Source organism: Apium graveolens, chromosome 10 (assembly GCF_009905375.1).
Source record: "Apium graveolens cultivar Ventura chromosome 10, ASM990537v1, whole genome shotgun sequence".
In the NCBI taxonomy this organism is placed as follows: Eukaryota; Viridiplantae; Streptophyta; class Magnoliopsida; order Apiales; family Apiaceae; genus Apium; species Apium graveolens.
This window is the reverse complement of record NC_133656.1, coordinates 160,845,700-160,866,498: the sequence shown is the minus strand read 5'-3', so window position 1 is coordinate 160,866,498 and position 20,799 is coordinate 160,845,700. Positions and strand designations below refer to the sequence as shown.

General features: G+C 35.4%; 1 protein-coding gene and 1 non-coding gene across 4 annotated transcripts; both read right to left on the bottom strand.

The window, feature by feature from the left end:
• Positions 1–3,068: 3,068 nt before the first annotated feature.
• On the bottom strand, positions 3,069–12,178 carry LOC141693878 (pentatricopeptide repeat-containing protein At2g39620). 3 transcript variants are annotated; one of them, XM_074499068.1, is made up of 3 exons: positions 9,457–12,178; positions 8,944–9,103; positions 3,069–3,702 (listed from the first exon to the last, which is right to left on the bottom strand). In XM_074499068.1, exon 1 carries the CDS (start codon positions 12,144–12,146, stop codon positions 9,498–9,500), a length of 2,649 nt encoding a protein of 882 aa, XP_074355169.1. In that variant the 5' UTR covers positions 12,147–12,178; the 3' UTR covers positions 3,069–3,702; positions 8,944–9,103; positions 9,457–9,497. The 3 variants fall into 3 exon arrangements, with proteins under 3 accessions (XP_074355169.1, XP_074355168.1, XP_074355170.1); XM_074499067.1 differs by having other exon boundaries at positions 3,069–3,699; XM_074499069.1 differs by having other exon boundaries at positions 3,069–3,699; positions 8,962–9,103.
• Positions 12,179–17,878: 5,700 nt separating this feature from the next.
• On the bottom strand, positions 17,879–17,985 carry LOC141694289 (small nucleolar RNA R71). Its single transcript, XR_012563609.1, has one exon. It is a non-coding gene; the product is annotated as a small nucleolar RNA R71 (small nucleolar RNA).
• Between the last annotated feature and the right edge of the window lie 2,814 nt (positions 17,986–20,799).

Sequence of the window (20,799 nt, the reverse complement as noted above, 5' to 3'; positions counted from 1 at the left end):
CGAACTAGCTGCTGCTTGTGAAGTATGGAAGGAGATCAAATTCGAATTTCAAAGACCTGCCAGTATGAATTATAATTATAAATCATAAAACTGAACTTTTCTTTAAATAAAATAAACCGAGCTACTGGTTTTGTAGATGATAAAAAATATGGATTTAAATAAAGGTTTAACAATGGTTTAAATAGACTTTAAAATTGTTTGCGAGTTTAAGTGTCCTGCTTTTCATTTTTTTTTAGTGGCTTGGTGTTTCCTGCTTTTCATTTTTAATGGAAATGCATTTCTGGTGTTAGTAGACTCATTTGAAAGCTTTTTTTTATATAAAACAGATAACATGAAGTAAATTCAGGCAAAAAAAAATAACATGCAAATAAAAGGCTAATATAGTCATGAAAATTATTCGCATAACCAAATGTAAAAAGAGTATGAATTGTTCTCTACATATGTAACATCACGATTAGGGGTGAGTAGAAAAAACCGAAACCGAAAAAATAATCGAAAACAACCGATAAATCAAACCGAAAAAAATCAAACCGCTAAAAAAACCGAAAAAAATCGAACCGACAAAAACCGAATTAGCGATGCTGTTTCGGTTCCGGTTTTCAATCAAAACCGAACCGAAATTAACCACACCGCTATTATATATATATATATATATATATATATATATATATATATAAGCAAGTGCTCAAATACAAACCAATATTAGAATACAAATTACAAACCAATGAGACCCACATGTTTAATCACTTTTCTCTTCATTTTTAATTGTACGTTTCCCGTTAGTTGATTAACTTTTTAAAAAAATAATTTCACCGTATTTTTATTCATCTCCCACTCATCAATTTGCATAGCATATTTGCTATATTTTAACGACAAATCAGTATTTAAACTCACCCGAATCCGTAAACTTAAATTAGTATTAATTCCAGAACAAGTATTTTTAATGATTCTCGTAGACATAATTAGTGATTTATCGTCGAAACATATCAAATATGGTATTCATACTGATTGTTGGATGATGTAGAAAAATATAGTGAAGTTAGATTTTAAAAAGAGTTCACTAATTGACGGGAAAAAAATCAATTAAAAGTGGAGGGAATTATGTGTAGTTGTGTATGGGAGGTGTAGTTTGTAGTTTGTATTTTAATTTAGTTTGTATTGGAGTAAGACTCTCTATATATATATAGAGGAATGATCAAATACAAACTAAAATTAAAATAGAAATTAGGAATCAATCTAAGCCAGTAGATCTACCTAATCTAATGGTACCCCTAAATCACCCCACCCAACTACTCTGCACCCTCCCACACTCAATTTCACATTTTCTCCCTCCGTTTTTAATTTTATTTTTTCCGTCAAACCATAAGTTTTTTTTAAAATCCGATTACACTATATTTTTCTACATCTCTCAACGATCGATTTGCATACCATATGTGTTATATTTCGAATTACTTTTTTTAAATAAAATATTTGGTTTCTAGTTTCTATTCTAAATTGGTTTCTATTGGAGTAACCTCATATATATATATATTATGTATATATACATGTATATATTATCATAACTTAATTAAGATTAATATGTAAATACTCTTAATCATAATTTTTTAATATGTATATAATCAATTTTATCTTATATTTTGATATATACTCTTTTTTTTCATTGTTGTGAACATATATTTTAATCATATTTCATATTTATTATTTAAGATAATATGAATTATACATTCAAAAAATAACTTTATGAAATATATCAATTTTATTTAACGAATTCTAAAGTGACAAATCTTTGGAATATTATCATTTAACTTAATGTTATTTTTTTATTCAACACATTACCAACAAAAAATTGTACAAATAAAAAATGTATAAAAAAATCGAATAAAAACCGAAACCGATTAATGGTTAACCGAAACCGAAAAACCGTTTTAAATGATTTGGTGGCGGTTAATAGCAATTAACCGAACCGAACCGCATGTATTGGTTTGTCTACGGTTAATGCTAAAAACCGCACCATGCACACCCCTAATCACGACTATACCCTAACAAAGACATTTTGAAAATTAATTTACATATTTTTCTGATTAACATAAAGTTCTCATATTAAAAAGATGATTAACATAAAGTTCTCGTATTAAGATATTTAGGCAGAGAGATATTAGATTGAACTACCATATAATATTACATCAGCCAATGTGATTTTGGGTTTAATCATAAATATGCTGTGAAGATACGGATGTGTTTTTGAAAATTGACAGATTTTAAGTTTAACGACAACATTACGTTTGTCGATGAAGACAAATTTGTCGAACATATATGTATATATATTAAGTTTTTAAATATTTATCAATGTTCTAAATGTATTTTCTGTTTAAAATATAAAAAAAATACTATATTTTGCAAAGAAAAATTAAAAAAAAAAAGATTCTTTTCCCGGTTCTTTAAATATATAAGTTATACTTGTATCAATTCATATATTTATACAAATAGAAAGACATTCATATTCATTTATTATATAGTTTGTGTATTGGTTTACTTTTCAATTTTCAATTCCTTTTGTACTTTTCCAATATTGTATCATATAATATTATAGTAATTTTATGATTAAATTAATATCATTACACTTGTATTCATAAGTATTTAAACATAGGACATATTTATTTAATTTGATACAATATTTTTATTATTAACATATACTCATATTATGGACGCATCATATATTTACATCATAATAGCTAGATTATTATGGACGCATCATAGATTTATATCATAATAATAGCTAGATTGATGTATTATATCTATTTTATTATTAACATATGCTTAACATACAATATTTTGTACACCTATCTACTCTTTTAATATTTATTGGTCTACATTTGCATGTATCTCTTATTAAATATTTTTCATAATATCTACATTGGTAAATAAGTTTTTACTATAATATACACATTTGTTAATTTGTTTAAATGTTTTAGTAGTTTAAAAATATATATCTCATTTTATTTTAAGATAATATAACAATAATAATTCATATCCCAACAAGTATAGAAAATTTTGATTTAATACTCCTTTCTCATTTCCCCAAAATCCGTAAATAGTCTACAGCTTGACCAAATTATTATCAGACAAGATAATAATTCAACCGGGCATATCCCCTCCCAACTCATCTCCAACTCATTCGAGTAGAGAAACAAAGTTAAAAGTCAAAAGTGGAAAATGGAAAGTTGTTTTTGTTGTTTACTGTCTAGACTGCTTATTTGATGATGGCCCGAACAAGAAGCTACAACCTTTGGAAAATCTAATAAAGTTCAATGTATTTAATTTTATAATCTTCAACAACTTGACATGGAGACTAGAGAGTAAGACTAGCCATAAACCTCGTCAATTAATCCCCGCTGACTTATCCTCTCGGGAGCTAATCAGTCTGCTGTTGGGATCTTTTTCAATCTCCACCGTGCCAATGTACAGATACTTTGCATGATCTAGTATGAAGTTTGTGCAGATCTCACATCTTCATGCACAGGTTAGGACAAGACTTCTCCCATCAAATTACATTTTACATCTTTTATCATTGGGAAAAAGCCTTTTTGACCTTGTCAGAGTTATGGACACTTCTGGTGACACTGAGATGCAGCTACCAGCATATTAAGTGTTTCCCTCAGTTGATTGAACTCTTTGCTTTCTGGCTTCTTGTGTTGTCATCTGCTGATCACCATAGACAAATAATGGGTGATAAATTAAATTTATGAGGATCTCACCATTTTTTCCGTAATAAGCATAATATCATAACAAGGGCACTTTTCAGTGCCAACTTTGACCATCATACTAAGTTCATTTATAAGTGACTGCTTCAGGAAAACATATTTTGTATAAAAAATTGATGTGGACAAAAGAAAGAAAACAATTAATGTGAAACAAGAAAGTCATAAATTTAATATTTTTATATTATTATCTAGATACATCACTTGTTATTACTTCCTTAGAGCATCTCCAAGGAACTAGCTAAAAGAAACCTTAAATTTGAAATAAAAGAAATTTGACATATAATGTCACTCCAAGAGACTAGCTACATGTTCCTTAAAAATTTGACATACTCCTCTTCTACCTTATTTTTAATCCTCTTTTACCTTCTTTTTAAAGAACCATATTTCATCCCGTATTTCATTTTTATGAATAAAATATTCATTTCCCTCCATTTTTAATCCTCTTTTTCCTCTCTTTCTCTTTCCTTCTTTAATAAGGAGCATATATACAAAGTGTTGTTGAAGTTGTCTTGCCTAATAATGTCCTAAAACTAATTGTTTAATATATTTATAAGTAATGTAAAGAATTGATTTATTCAGCTTGTTCCCGAACAACTTTTATAAAAGAAAGGAAAAAAACTACAGATTTGGGAAGAAGTTTTCTTTATTATTGTCACCAAAATATTCTTCCCACTTTTAAAAAGATTAGGAGAGAAAGGAAAATTAGTTATTTTCTATTCTTTTCGTTTCTACCCTAGATCCGGGAACACAACGTTAATGATTTAATATAATTTCACCTCCAACAACGCTTCCTATATTCACTTTTTCTTTTTTTATTGTTACATGGAATTGTAATGGAGGGATAACGTGATTGTTTTGAAGAATATATCTGTAATGAATTACTACGATCCTATTGATTAACAGCAATGATAATACATAAGCTGCAAAATATAGTTAACTCCTCTGAATTACAGTAGTCAGCTCTCTCGATCAAGCAACTACAATGAAAGGAAAAACGAGGATAAATAATGGACTTTCGAGAGGCCCAATTCTCTCCCAATAAAAATAAAGACAATACTAACTTCTTCATGCCCTAATCTTACCCTCTGTGCCGTATATATTCTCCCCTTTGCTCCCTCTCCTTTTTACGCATATATCCTTAAATATTTGCTGCAATGCCTTTCTTACCCCTTGACACGTGCATGTAATAAACGTGCTTAACACTGGACTCTACTGGGTGCATCACAAAACCCCGCTCCCAGAGACTCACCTTGTCCTCAAGGTGAAACCATGGAAAACGATGGTCAATGAAACTCATATCCTCCCAAGTAGTTTCAAGAGGGGGCAATCCTTTCCTGTGCATCAGAACCTTCATGTGATCTTGACCATTGTGCTGAGTACGACGGAAACTTAACAATGTTGCTGGTTCAATTAGTAGCTCCATCTTTGAAGTGAGTTGGGGGAGGGAAATTGTACAAGAAACTGGAACCCGACCCACATGTTGTTTGAGTTGTGACACGTGAAAAATCGGACGTATTTTACTCTCAGGTAGCAACTCTAGTTTGTAAGTAACGGTTCCAATTTTCTGGATAATCTGAAATAATGATAAGCCATGCCACTTAATTAAAACCTCCAAGTCAGCCTCCAAACCTTGTTGTACTTGACGTACATCCACCAACGCTTCTACTCTTGCCACTAATTCCAACCGAGGTGCTACTTGGTCTGGCATCATAACATGGGCTGCACTTTTCAGCTTAGAAATGTGGAACACGTGATATATCTTACTCTCCGCCAGAAGTAGCAAACAATACGCCACCTGTTCAATGCACTGAGGTATCTCGAAAGGCATATAAAACTTGGCTGATAACTTGTCACATGGCCTATATGCCACCGACCATTGACGATACTGTTAGAACTTTACATACACCTTCTCGTCCACTTGAAACTCCTCATCCCTCCGCCTATTATTTGCATTAGCTTTCACAATATTACCAAAATAAAATAGTTGCGCATACCAAATGATCACTAGTTCCGACATCATTAACACACCATTACAATTAAGAGTTAACTTATTGACTGATGTGCAAAGAAGCTCAACCACCACATTTGCCCTCACCTTTGACCCCTCACTACCCACACCATATTTACTATCCCAGTCAATTAAATTATCCTTAATTTCAATAGCAGCCTCAAGGATTCGCACTTGTTGATTGAGCTGATGCGGTTCAATCAAGGTATCGTCTGTTATTGCTGAACAAGATGATGGTACATGAACAAGGATGTTGGTAGGCGGATGATTACCATCAAATCCAACCGGCCAATTTAGAGTCTTAATCTCATAATCCGGTTTCTGCAAGCTTGCTTTTATAATAGATCCAACAAATATAGCAGCCGTCAGCATCTCTTCTCCCACAAATCCAGCTTGAGCAGGCTCATGGCCACTTCCACCTCCTGATATAAAAAACTTCTTTTCATTGGTTTTACTTGAAATGTCAGAATGCAATACAACCTTCACCTCTGGAAAGCCATCAAAGTACTGTAATCCATGATAACTTTCCACAAGACCCTCAATAAACTCAGTCATTACAATCTCAGGATTATTGATTAGTTTTTTAGCTTGGAATGCCATTGGAAAATGAACCAGTCTGGTGGTTGTACCTGCACTTACCTGACATCTCCCTAAAAGTACCAAAAATATCCCCTTTACTGTCTCAGCCCTTGCTGTTCTAATTGCCAGAAAGTACAATTCCACCAACGACATCCAATCAACTTCAGTAATTCCCTTGTTCACTACCATACATTTCAATTCCATCCCAGTTTTTTCAAACCTCCCTACCTCTAACCATGCCTTTATAGCCAACATACTCAAACTCGGGTGATTATCACTATCTCCCTCGCAATCTCTCAAACCTAACACACTTCAGAACACATTCAAAATTATCCGCCTGCAAATGTGATGCAGCTATGAAACTCGAAGTCTTCGATTTTGATTTCTTTAAACCTAATGATGCATCGGACCTCTTCACGAACAACTTTAACGCATATATGTTTTCACTACTTTCTTCCAAAACCTCAATCTTCCCATACTCATCCTCGTGTAGCTTAAAATAACACGTTCTTTCACCTACACCATCACAAGCCACTAAATTTCTTTGAAGCTTATTTTCAAACAGTTTACATCCTCTTCTCTTACCATATGCAATTACCAGCATAAATAATATTATTGTCCTGACAACCACATCCTTAACAGGCCGTTCATTAATCTCTATTGAAGGCTGAAATACCTCTAGTTCAAAATCTTTAACGAAATCAGGCATCTTATTTCCATCATATTTAACTTCATACCTTTCCTTATAACTCCCTTTTCTGCGATTCTTACCATGTTCGTCTTCTTGAATCTTGTAAAACGAAACCTTATCATACTCCTTTTTATGTAGCTTAAAAACCTTAATCATATCGTACTTGACAAGTTGTTGAAAATATATTTTTAAATCCTTTTCGCACGTCTCAGCAGACAAAACAATAGCAGACGATAATAGAGCTTTATCTACTTGCACTCTCTCGGAACTATTATCAAACATTTTAAGGGCAGACTTTGCAGATTGTACCATTTGTGACTTGTTTGATTACTCACACTTTTCATTCACAAGTTTCTCTACTGTATTCAAATTATCCAGTTTATCAACTCCCAAAATTTGAGTAGGAGCATTAAAAGATTGACTTGACTTGTGGACAACTCCCTTGAATGAGAATCTTTTTCACCATCTTTATCAAACTTCCTAACCATCTCTGAAAGCGAATGATGCATCGCTTTCACTGCTCTATCTATTGCCTTCGACACCATTTCCGAAATTGATTCCTACATCGCCATAATCTTCTCTTCAATCGGATATAGTTTTTGTGTTGTCATCGACATGAATTACTACGATTCTATTGATTAACAGCAATGATAATACATTAGCTGCAAAATATAGTTAACTCCTCTGAATTACAGTATTCAGCTCTCTCGATCAAGCAACTACAATGAAAGGAAAAACGAGGATAAATAATGGACTTTCGAGAGGCCCAATTCTCTCCCAATAAAAATAAAGACAATACTAACTTCTTCATGCCCTAATCTTCCCCTCTGTGCCGTATATATTCTCCCCTTTGCTCCCTCTCCTTTATTACGCATATATCCTTAAATATTTGCTGCAATGCCTTTCTTACCCCTTGACACGTGCCTGTAATAAACGTGCTTAACACTGGACAGTGGGAATTTGGCTCTTAAAAGTGAGAAGAGAGAAGATACTCTTAGTGATTTTAAGAGTAACTAAGAGTCTCTTGGATCAAAAAAATTTCATCTCACGAGAGCCAATTTAAGAGCAAATCCAACGGACTACTTATATGACCTCCTAATTTAGATTATAAGGATTTTGAATGAAATGGTGCTCTTAAAAAGTTAAGAGCATCATCTCATACCTTATTAATAAGGAATCACTAACCATACCTTATTTCATTTTTATCATTAAAAATTTCAATCCACCATCCTTTTTGACTTAATTTCTCTCTCTTCCTTCATTTCTTCTACATTCTCTTTCTAAATTATTATTATAATAATAAGGAAGAAGTATAGCGATCATTGTTGGAGTTTAAAGACAAAATGATCTCCTAAATCACTAGGATTCAATATTTTATAATATATATAAGAAACACTCTCAGACATGTTGGACTTGCTATACATGTCTATTGAAGATGCTCTTAGAGTCTATACAAATATCATTTTGGACAACGATGTGGACAAATTTTACTATATTTCAATATTTTGTATACTATAATCTTACATTTGTACAAAGTCAAATCATAAATTCATAGTTAAAAGATTTTGTTCAAGTTCTGGTCAATTTGACTAGAAAATTTGTCTAAAAAAGAATACTCAATTAGGAATGGAAGAACCTTAGCATTTTAGCCTAGTGGATAGCCCCATTAAGCGTTTGAGTCTTGGTGAAGGCGAGCATGTGATTAGGAACAGAAGAAACCGAGGAGTATGTATTGTTGACGATTAGGAATACCATATAATTTGGATAAATATACTTGTAGTTAAATATGCACTTCTTTTTTTTGGTTATAAGTAATGATCATTGGCAGATGCAAACACCAAGCAATACTTCAAGGATTCTACTAGAAAATTAAGGAAAATATGAAGCAAAAGTGGAACTAGAACCTTTTTCCAATTTGATACCATGACAAAAAATTTGAAGCTTCATTATGCAGCCAAAAGCACCAACCAGGTCGTTGCAAGCATTTGCCGCATTCCGTCTCCAGTGCATTTCTGAGGAAACATTAACTTTAAGGTTCTAGCAGTCGTGCATTATCTGCTGAACCTGCACAATTTCTACTGTTAGATTTCAGGTTCATAGACTTAAGGTTTGATATGCTAGTTCTGAAATTTGTTCGATGAGAGAATAATGTTTTTAACTTCCCATCCCAATATACGTATTACAGGGGTCACTAGAAATTTATGCAAGAGATCATTTTTTTTCTCAATATGTTAGAAACAGAAGAGTGGAAATAGGCACAGCATGAGATCATTTTCAGGCTGAATGAGGTTTTTTCTTACGAGATGTAACAGCCATGGATAATCGTATTCCGGTCATTTACACTGTGACACTGATGCAATCAAGTATGTATAATGATTATCATTGCAATAGCGATCCTCCACAAAAAAATGCATTACCTCAATTGTTTGTTATGAAGTTCAATCTCTGTTGGCTTCTTTTACCCACTCGAAATACCGTGCATAATGCTTTTATCCTCAAGCCAACTACATCCAGGAGTTTTTCTCAATCCTGTATCCGTCATCTGTAACCTTGTGCTTCTTGCATCGCCCCACCTACCAGATTGCGCATAAATGGTTGACAATACGACATAGTGAGCTGGATTTCCTGGTTCAAGTCTGACAAGATTTTTTAGTGCTAATTCTGCTAAATCTAAATTATTATGCATTTTACAAGCATCTAGAAAGGCTCCCCACACTCCAGCATCGGCTTCCATAGGCATTGTCTCAATCAAACTCAATGTTTCATCAAATAAACCGGCATGAGCTAACAGATCCACCATACATGCATAGTGTTCCAAATTAGGGAAAACATGATGTTTTTCTTGCATGGAATTGAAAATCTTCCTGCCTTCCTCAACCAACCCTGCATGTCGACAAGCGGACAATGCACTGACAAAAGACACGGAATCAACTTCAACATGACTTTCTTCCATCACTGAAAAAAATTCGGTTGCATGGGTACCATGGCCATGCAGTGCATAGCCAGCAAGCATAGCATTCCATGTGACCGTGTCTTTATTGTGAATCTCAATAAAGAATTTCTCGGCATGATCAAGACGCCCACACTTGGCATACATGTCTATGAGACTATTGCCGATGAGTGTATTAGAAAGAAGGCCCATTTGAACTATTTGGGAATGTAAAGCCATACCTTCTCTCAGTGCTGCTAAATATGCTATTGCAGGAAGGATGCTCACAATTGTGACTAGATTAGGAACAAAAGCATCTATCTTCATTTGGTTGAAAACGGATATGGCTTTTCTGGCATCTCCATTCTGAATGTATCCTGCTATCATCGTATTCCAAGAGACTTCATCTTTTGTGAAATCAGTTTTATAAAATAGAAATTCGGCAGCTACAAGGCTTCCACATTTGGCATACATGTCAATCAGAGCATTCCTTACATGACAGTCTAATCCAAACCCAAGCTTAACAATTGTCCCGTGAATGCATCTCCCATGTCTTAGATCATCTAAGAGAGCACAAGCAGGGAGTACACCCACAACTGTTCCTGAATCTGGGTGTAACCCGGACAACTGTAATTGATAATATAAATCCATTGCTTTGTAAGGTTCTGCAATCTGAGCATATCCATTTATCAAGGCATTCCATGTCACAATATCTTTATGTAGCATCCTGTTGAAAACAGTTAAAGCTACATGATAGATGTCACATTTTGCATACATAGATACTAGGGTTGTTCCAACTGAAACATCAGAATCTACATCGGATTTAATAGCAAAGCAGTGTATACTCTTTCCCATTTTTGCACAAAACAATTCCCCACAAACAGGAAGAACGCTCAGTAAAGTTACTTTAGTTGGCTTCAACTTTTCACTTTGCATATCTCGAAATAATGCAAGTGCTTCTTCAGCTTCCCCGTATTGTGCAGTAGAGGCTATAAGTGCTGACCAGGAGACCAAATCTCTTTCTTGAAGTCCTGCAAACAATTTTTTCGCCTTCAGTAGCTCTCCACACTTCGCATACATTGTTATAAGAGGAGTAACAACCCGAACATCAGAATCAATCCTCTGGTGCTTGATGCAATCATGAATCTCTTTCCCTCTCTCCAAATCCCTCATCTCTGCAGCTGCCAATAAAGCACTTACAGCCGATACCTTATTCATTATCATAATTTCTCCTTTCATTTGATCATACAACTCAATAACCCGATCAAAAAGTTCATTATGTACATACCCCGCCATCATCGTACCCCACGAAACATCATCTCTACCTCTCATCAAATTAAAAATCCTTTCCCCACTTCCCGCCATTCCACACTTACAATACATATCAATCAACCCATTCAAAACCGCCACTGGAAACTCCCTCCTAAACACATACCCATGAACACTCTTACAAACCATAACATCCCCTAACTTACAAACAGCCGGAAACAAATTCAACAAACTAACCGAATTAGGCTCCAACAACCCCTCTACCTGCATTCTCTTAAAACACACCAAACCATCCTCAGGATTCAAACTCTGCGAAAACCCGGCAACCATAGTATTCCAAGTCACAACATCTCTCCTAGGCAATACATCAAACACCTTCTCTGCACTACCCACCTCACCCATTTTACAATACATATCAACAAGCCCAGTCCCAATAAAAACATCCATTTCCAACCCTTTCTCAACAATCTTTTCATGCACCAAAACACCCTCTTTAAAGTCCAACAATCCAGCACAAGCTTTAACCACAAAAGTAAAAGTAAACTTATCAGGTTCAATGTTATTTTCACACATAAAATGATACATTTCAAGACTTTCTTGAAACTGATTAGTCTTATTATAAGCTCTGATCATGTTATTATACAAAATTACATCTGGGTTTGGTGTAAAATCAAATAAAGATCGAGAAAGATCAGTTCTTTTGAAGGATGAGTACAAGTTTATGAGTTGGGTGGTTGTGTGATTGTTTTGTTTGTGGCCTGTAATTATTAATTGGGCGTGGATTTTAAGAAGAGATTTTAGGGTTTTGCACGTAGACAGGAGGGTTAGCAAGTAATGAGAGGTGTGAAATGATGTTTGTTTTGAGAGAGTGTGGATTGTTTTGTAGAAGAAGATGTGTTTGATGTTCATTGAAAGGTGAGTAAAGAGAGTAGTTTGATTTGTTTTGGAGGTAAATGATTGTATTGATTTGAAGGTTGCTTGTATTTATAGGTGCTGGTTACACAGAGAAGAAGTTCTCTTTGACATGCAAATTGCAATCATTTTTTGGTCGCAACTACGACCGAACGCGGGTCGGGTTGTGGGGTTAGAGATAATAAATCGAATCAATTCAATTAATTAGGTTTTTTAAAAAATAAATTTGTTAATCAAAAAAATATTTTCAACTCAACCCTATCCTTTATACATTGGGTTAGATTGGTTCAGGTTGGTTTGGGTTAAAACTCGAATAAAATGACTTAAATATTTTTTGAAGTCATAATATAACAGAAGATAAATATTATTGGATATTATACGTAATGTGTACTCTTCTAGTTCAAAACTAATAACTTATGGTTTGTTTTCCTTAAAATAATAATGTTATTTCGAATATATTATTTATTATAATAAATATATAAATTAAAATTTCATATAATAATATTATAATTATAAAATCGGGCTGGGTTGGGTTCGTAAAGGTTTAAATTTTTTGAACCTTGGCCTAACCCATTATATTCGGGTTGACAAAAAATTAAACTAATTAAGTTTTGGATTTTGGATATTTCGGTTCTGTTGACTGAAATAAGGGACGGGTTGGGTCGGTTTTACGATTTGGTCGACTTTTTGTTCACCCATAATCGCAATGATAAATTCTTTTTAAAATTAATTCAAAAAACATTTGTTAAGGGCTTTTTTAATCATTTATATAAATATTAATAATTAACCATTTTCCCAAAATTCTATAAACCACCGTAGCACCGTCGAAAAGCGCCTCCTATAATCATTTTTCCCACTCCATATGCAAACTAGCTATGTTTTATATGTTTTATAAGGTGTTACTTGTAAAATGAATGCAAGTAATTTGGAGGATTTTCATTAATGTAATAATATTTGTAAAATACTATTCAGAAAATGATAAATTTTATAATATTTTACGCAATATTTAACTTGCAGAACATTCATAGACTTTAAGTACTCCAATAAATAGTGTACTTCGTATAACTTAAATTAATATAATATTATTTATTTGTTATGCGATTTTGTACTAAATTATAAATGTGATTCTTATAATTTAAGCTTTTTTATAAAATTTTATAAGATCATCGAGCTCGCTGATTACGGTTAGAGCTAGAAATTGATGATATTCTGACCTATACTACGATCAACTTGATCCAAAATATAAGTAGCTTTTTTATCCGGTCGTTTAGCATCTTTAAATATCCAAAATAATAAGAAATTCCAACCTTTCGAATTGCATTCATAAATTATTTGAACCTCAATTCAAATCAATTTTTTATATTATATCAAAATTCCCTAATCCAAAATATGTAAACAGACTATCAATTTGAATTCGAGCTTTCGCGATTATGTTATAAATTATTTTTTCCTCAAAGAGAAATTTGTAAGCAAGGAATTAGTTTGAACTTTCTTACAAACTTAAGTTCAAAAGTACATGTTTCTGAACCCCAAATATGAACCTCGTTTTATAGGTAATCAAAACACGTATTATACTTCTTCTTTTTGGGACGAAGTGAACATTAAAACTTAAAATTAATGCGAAACCACTTCTTCTTTATGTTTTTCCTATCATTGTGAGAGTTTGAATGATGTCTCTCCTATCTCAAATCGAGTTTTATGAGAGTATCTAAATTACGTCGAATATGAAGGATATTGAAATGCAGTTGGAAGAGTTGGATATAGAAAACGAGGAGAATGAGGAACTAGTTTTTGATGAAGGTGTAGGGGAGGAAAGCAATCGTTTTGAGGTCTGTCACTTTGGTAGATTCTTATCAGAAAAGAACAATAGTGAGAAGGCCATGAAGTCAAAACTAGCAGATCTTTGGAAGCCGACTATGGGCATTAACATAAAGAGTATAAAGGAGGGATTGTATCTTTTTCAGTTCTATCATATAAAGATGATCTGAATTGGGTAATCAATAATGGACCATGGACCTTCGACAATGTTCTTCTGGTGTCGAATGATGTCTCTCCTATCTCAAATCGAGTTTTATGAGAGTATCTAAATTACGTCGAATATGGAGGATATTGAAATGCAGTTGGCAGAGTTGGATATAGAAAATGAGGAGAATGAGGAACTAGTTTTTGATGAAGGTGTGGAGGAGGAAAGCAATCATTTTGAGCTCTGTCTCTTTGGTAGATTCTTATCAGAAAAGAACAATAGTGAGAAGGCCATGAAGTCAAAACTAGCAGATCTTTGGAAGCCGGCTATGGGCATTAACATAAAGAGTATAAAGGAGGGATTGTATCTTTTTCAGTTCTATCATAAAGATGATCTGAATTGGGTAATCAATAATGGACCATGGACCTTCGACAATGTTCTTCTGGTGTCGAATATAATAAAAGCAGGGGAAGACCCTACTAAAGTGCCTTTGTAAGAGGTGGACTTTTGGATCCAAATTCATGATTTACCAGTTTGTTATAAAAGACATGCATGTACTTTAACAAGACTAAGACATCTTGTCAACCCTAAGTAAGTTTTATTGTTATCTTAATTTATATTTTGTACTTGTAACACTTAAAGTCTGTAAAAATGCAAAGGAGCAGACTGGAGTTTTTTTCCTGAAATAGTATCAAGCCTAAGGATTCTATCTGGAAGAAGATCAAGACAATCATGCTTCGGATTAATTTTGAAGAAATTTGGAGTTGAATAAATATGTTTGAAGAAAAATACTCCAAGTCAAGATCTCTACAAGTCACAGATTTAATGTTATAGAGAAGTCATTCGAGAACTCCAGAATGGCTTATCGAGAAGTCAGAAAAGCTACTAAAGAACTCAGAAAGATATCGACAAGCCAAATTGAAGACATGAAGATTGGAGATATCGACAAGTCATTTCTTCACTAGAGAACTTAGAGTTATCGACAAGTCTACATTCATTAGAAAACTCCAAGTTATCGATAAGTCAAGTTCCACTAGAGAACTCAGAGATATCGATAAGTCAAAATTCACTAGAGAACTCAGAGATATCGACAAGTCAAAAATTTACTAGAGGACTCTGAGATTTCGACAAGTTAATTTGTCTAGAGAACTCTGAGAAATCGACAAGTCAAGAAGCCATTAGAGAATCAAGAGTTATCGATAAGTCAAAGTGAAGATGTGAAGACTAGAGACCTCGACAAGCATAAATCTCTTATCGAGAATTGAAGACCTCTACAAGCCAAAATAAACATAAAATACTGGAGAGCTCGATAAGTCAACATACTTATCAAGATATCAAGTGTTTTATAAACCTAAACTGGAGATCTCGAGGTACAATCTCAAAGTACAAAATTGCGGATCAGTTGAATATCCAAGATAAACAATCAACAAACAATCCAACAGCTGGATTGACAAGTCTATAAGAAGCAGCTTGAAGAATGTGCAAGATCAATGGCAAAGATTAACTAACAGAGGAAGATTAAAGTGAACACGGTATGCTAAAGAGTGCTAAGCCAGAAATGAAAGATCTGCTTTTCTATAAATAGAAATGACAAGTTACAGTTTAGAAAAACTAATAGCATGTTTTATTATCCACTGTGTAAACCAGCAGTTAATGATAAGTGGCATTTTATACCACTTAGAACGTCTTATAATGGCTTGGATTGATGTCTTGAATTCAAGTATTTTTTGTATTTGATGCGTTTTTCTAGTGTTTGTGCATTCAGGGTATTACTTGCATTTGTGGAGAGATTCCATCAGGAATAGGCATAAGTATGTACTTGGCATTGCAAGTGGGAAGTTAGGAGCAGAACGCAACAGAAAACAGGAGAAAAATAATAAATTTTCCAGTGAGGTGTTGGGCGCCCGCTCAGCCTAGCTGGGCGGCCGCTCAGGAAGCTGGGCGCCCGCTCAGGATTGCTGGGCGGCCGCTCAGGGTCATGAATTAAAATCCTGATTTTTAGAGTTTTATTCCTGTTGAACTTCCGACTTCTGAGATAGCTGGGACTTGTGGGGCTCCTATATAAGTAGTTTTCAGAGACGTTTTACGTGTGTTGAATCGTGGTATCAATCCAGGAGCAAGGAGATAAGGAAGAAGACCGTTTTAGCACATCGCAACGAAGAAGAGGAAGCATAGTTTTCTTGTGATTCTTTTTTCGTTGTATCAGTGGATGCTAGTTTTCTTTACTTTGAACCTTATTACTCTTGTGACGTACTCTGGTTTTAATAAGTATTTTTATTAGTTATTCTCGTGTGTTATTATCATGTTTTCATATGAACCCATGGTGACGATGAGTTCAATCATGGGCTAATCGTGATCTTGGGGTCGTAACGGATTTACTATGGAATTCTTTAGTTAGTTGTTTAATACCTTAGCGTGTGATGATTGTATGATATCTAGTATTGGTTGTGCTTATTCGTCTTATGTGCGTCGCGAACATATAAGATAGGGTGTTAATCTCTTGTGAAGCGACGGTGGATCTTGAGATTAAGAACTTGCCATGCTAGCATAGGTTCATGTATGTGTACGCATGATTAGTGTGTAACTCTAACCGTTTTATTTGCCCTGTATAATCATAAGGAATAACTTGTGCATAAATCGTTATGTTGTCAAATTCTGTAGACATATAGGGTCTCAACATAATTGATGACTATTCAACTTCTATCTTAATTGTGGATGTTTGGTAGAATGGTATTAGTACAATGAAAGTTGGCTTTTATCAGTTTCGTGTTGTTCGATTAATATCATCACCGTTACATGCTAAAGGTAATAACAATAACTATTGAAGGAAGTGGTAATGAAGTTATGATCTCATGTGTGTTTAATATTGTTAATTCAAGTATCAATTAAGTGTTTAATTCTCGTAGTTAATTATAGTTAATACTTAGTTAATCAAATCTACGTGTTATTGTCTTGACGTTGAGAAGTAATCATACATTGGTGAGTAAGTGTTAATTGAACATAATTAGTTTGAGTCTCTGTGGGAACGAACTAGAAAGTATTATATATTACTTGCGAACGCGTATACTTGTGTGTATTATTAGCGCGTGTTTTCCGCCCTAACAAGTTTTTGGCGCCGCTGCTGGGGACTCGGTGTATTTGTTTAGTCTATGTACTTACCATCAGTGGTCATTAGGACTCATTGATTAAGACGTGTTACTTATTATTTCCGGTTGTGTTTCAGGTACTTTAGCGAGCGTTTATGCAAACATGTTCTCGTACTCGCAAGAGGACTTTAGATACGGCTGAGGAGACAGACTCAGTTCTTGATATTCCGGAGAAGATAGATTTTGAAGATTCGGATAAAGAGAGTGAGCAGAAAGAACCAGTAATCATGGGTGATCGTATAGTTCCAGAAGATCCAGCTCTTATGGACTTTTCTCGGCCTAAAATTGATGACATTCAGTCAAGCATCCTTCATCCGGCTATTCAGGCTAACACTTTTGAAATCAAGCCGGGCACTATTCAGATGGTGCATAATTCTGTTTCTTTCGGAGGTGCTGCGACTGAAGACCCCAACATGCACATCAGGAATTTCGTCGAGATCTGTAGTACTTTTAAATATAATGGTGTGACTGATGAGGCTATCAAGCTGAAGCTTTTCCCATTCTCTCTGAGGGATAAAGCTAAGGGCTGGTTACATTCTGAACCATCTGGGTCCATCACTACTTGGCAAGATCTTGCGCAAAAGTTTCTGGTAAAGTTCTATCCAATGGAAAAGACTGCAGCTATGAGGAGTGCTCTTACTCAGTTTGCGCAGCAACCAACAGAATCTATGTGCGAAGCTTGGGAGCGCTACAAGGAGATGTTGAGAAAATGTCCACATCATGGTATGCCTGACTGGATGGTGATCACTGGTTTCTATAATGGTTTGGGGGCCCAATCTCGGCCCATGCTCGATACAGCAGCTGGAGGCGCCTTGTGGGCCAAAAGCTATACTGAGGCTTATAATCTTATTGAAACTATGGATGCAAATGAGCATCAAAACCCAACTCAAATGATGATGCCTGGGAAGGTAGCAGGTATTCTGGAAGTTGATGCAGCTACCGCTATTGCAGCGCAGCTCCAAGCGCTGTCTTTGAAGGTCGATTCTTTAGCCACCTATGGAGTCAATAAGATAGCTATGGTCTGTGAGCTTTGTGCAGGTTCTCATGCTACGGATCAGTGTTCTCTTGTTAATGAATCTTTTCATTATGTGAACAATTATCAGCGACCGCGGCAGCCTGTGCCAGCTACCTATCATCCTAACAACAGAAAACATCCCAATTTCAGCTAGAGCAATACTCAGAATGCTATTCAGCAACCATATCAGCAAGGCATAAGTAAACAGTTTAATCCACCTGGATTCGAGCAACCACAATATTATGCTCAAAGGTAATCATATCCTCAACAAGGAGGTGTTGCTCCACCTTCTAGTGCTGATTTCGAGGAACTCAAGCTGTTGTGCAAAAGTCAGGCTGTTTCTATCAAGACCTTGGAACATCAAATCGGTCAAATAGCCAATGCAGTGCTCAATCGTCAACCTGGCACACTTCCCAGTGATACTGAAGTGCCAGGAAGGAAGGAAACTAAAGAGAAAGTCAAGGCTATTACCTTAAGGTCTGGAAAAGTTGCTGATGCTGAAAAAGCAAAAGACGGAGAAGCTGAAGTTGGTGATGAAGAAGAGAAGCAAAAGGAGAAAGCGGCGGAACCAAGGAAGACTACTGTTGAACACACTCTTCCTGAGGGTAATACATGGGAGAAACAGTTCTATCCTCCACCACCTTTCCCTAAGAGATTGCAACAACAAAAGGTGGATAAGCAGTTCGGTAAGTTTCTAGAGGTGTTCAAGAAACTTCACATCAACATACCTTTCGCTGAGGCTCTGGAGCAAATGCCTAGTTATGCGAAATTTATGAAGAGTATTCTTTCAAGGAAGGTGAAATTGGATGACCTTGAGACCGTTGCTCTAATGGAAGAGTGCAGTGTTGTGCTGCAACAAAAATTACCTCCAAAGCTTAAAGATCCAGGTAGCTTCACCATTCCTTGCACCATTGGCAAGTTGTCTTTCGATAAATACCTGTGCGATTTGGGAGCAAGCATCAATCTGATGCCATTTTCTATCTTCAAAAAGTTGAATTTACCTGATCCAAAACCCACCTACATGTCTCTACAATTGGCTGATCGTTCTATTACATATCCACGAGGCATAGTGGAAGACGTGTTAGTAAAGGTGGATAAGCTCTTCTTCCCTGCAGACTTTGTCATTTTGGATTTCGAGGAAGATAAGAAGATCCCCATAATCTTTGGAAGACCCTTCTTGGCTACAGCCGTACCTTGATAGATGTGCAGAAAGGTAAACTTACTATGAGGGTGCATGATCAGGATGTGACATTCAATGTATTCAAAGCGATAAAATTCCCTACAGAAGACGAGGAGTGCTTAAAGGTGGATTTGATTGATTCTGCGGTAACTTCAGAACTTGATCAATTGCTAATGTCTGATGCATTAGAGAAAGCCTTAGTGGGGGAGTTTGACAGTGATGATGAGGATGGCAATGAGCAACTACAATATCTAAATGCTTCTCCTTGGAGGCGAAAGCTAGACATGCCATTTGAATCTCTTGGTACTTCTGATCTCAAGAATGCTGAAGGAAAGCTCAAACCATCTATTGAGAAAGCACCTACTTTGGAGCTTAAACCATTGTCTGAACACTTGAGTGAGGAGGACAAGCTCTTGAGGATCTTGAGAGAATTCAAATCGGCTATCAGATGGACTATAGCACATATCAAAGAGATCAACCCTTCGTACTGCATGCATAAAATTCTGCTAGAGGAAGGTAGTAAGCCAACTGTTGAGAAACAGTGACGACTTAATCCTATCATGAAAGAAGTGGTGAAGAAAGAAATTCTGAAGTGGCTGGATGCAGGAATCATATATCCTATTTCTGACAGTTCTTGAGTGAGCCCCGTGCAATGTGTACCGAAGAAAGGAGGTATAACTGTGGTCGTAAATGAGAAGAACGAGCTCATCCCCACTCGAACAGTCACAGGATGGAGGGTATGCATGGATTACAGAAAGTTGAACAAGGCCACGAGAAAGGATCACTTCCCTCTTCCATTTATTGATCAAATGCTTGACAGGTTGGTCGGTCATGAGTATTATTGTCTTCTGGATGGCTATTCGGGGTATAACCATATTTGCATTGCACCAGAGGATCAAGAAAAGACTACCTTCACTTGTCCATTTGGCACATTTGCTTTTCGCAGAGTTTCATTTGGCTTATGTGGCACACCTGCCACTTTTCAGAGATGTATGATGGCTATATTCTCTGATATGATTGGAAATAATGTCGAAGTGTTCATGGACGCCTTCTCCGTCTTTGGACATTCGTATGATGAATATTTGAATAATATTCGTGCGGTGCTCAAAAGGTGTGTGGAAACTAATTTGGTGCTAAATTGGGAAAAATATCACTTTATGGTGCGTGAAGGCATTATTCTTGGGCATAAAGTCTCTAGCAAGGGTCTTGAGGTGGACAAAGCCAAGTTGGGAGTCATTGAAAATCTTCCACCACCTATTTCTGTGAAAGGAATCCGTAGTTTTCTTGGTCATGCGGGTTTTTATCGGCGTTTCATCACGGACTTCTCGAAGATATCTAAGCCGTTG

Coding starts and splice junctions, on each gene's coding strand:
- LOC141693878 (XM_074499068.1), bottom strand. CDS start 12,146: ATGAACATCAAACACATCTTCTTCTACAAAACAATCCACACTCTCTCA.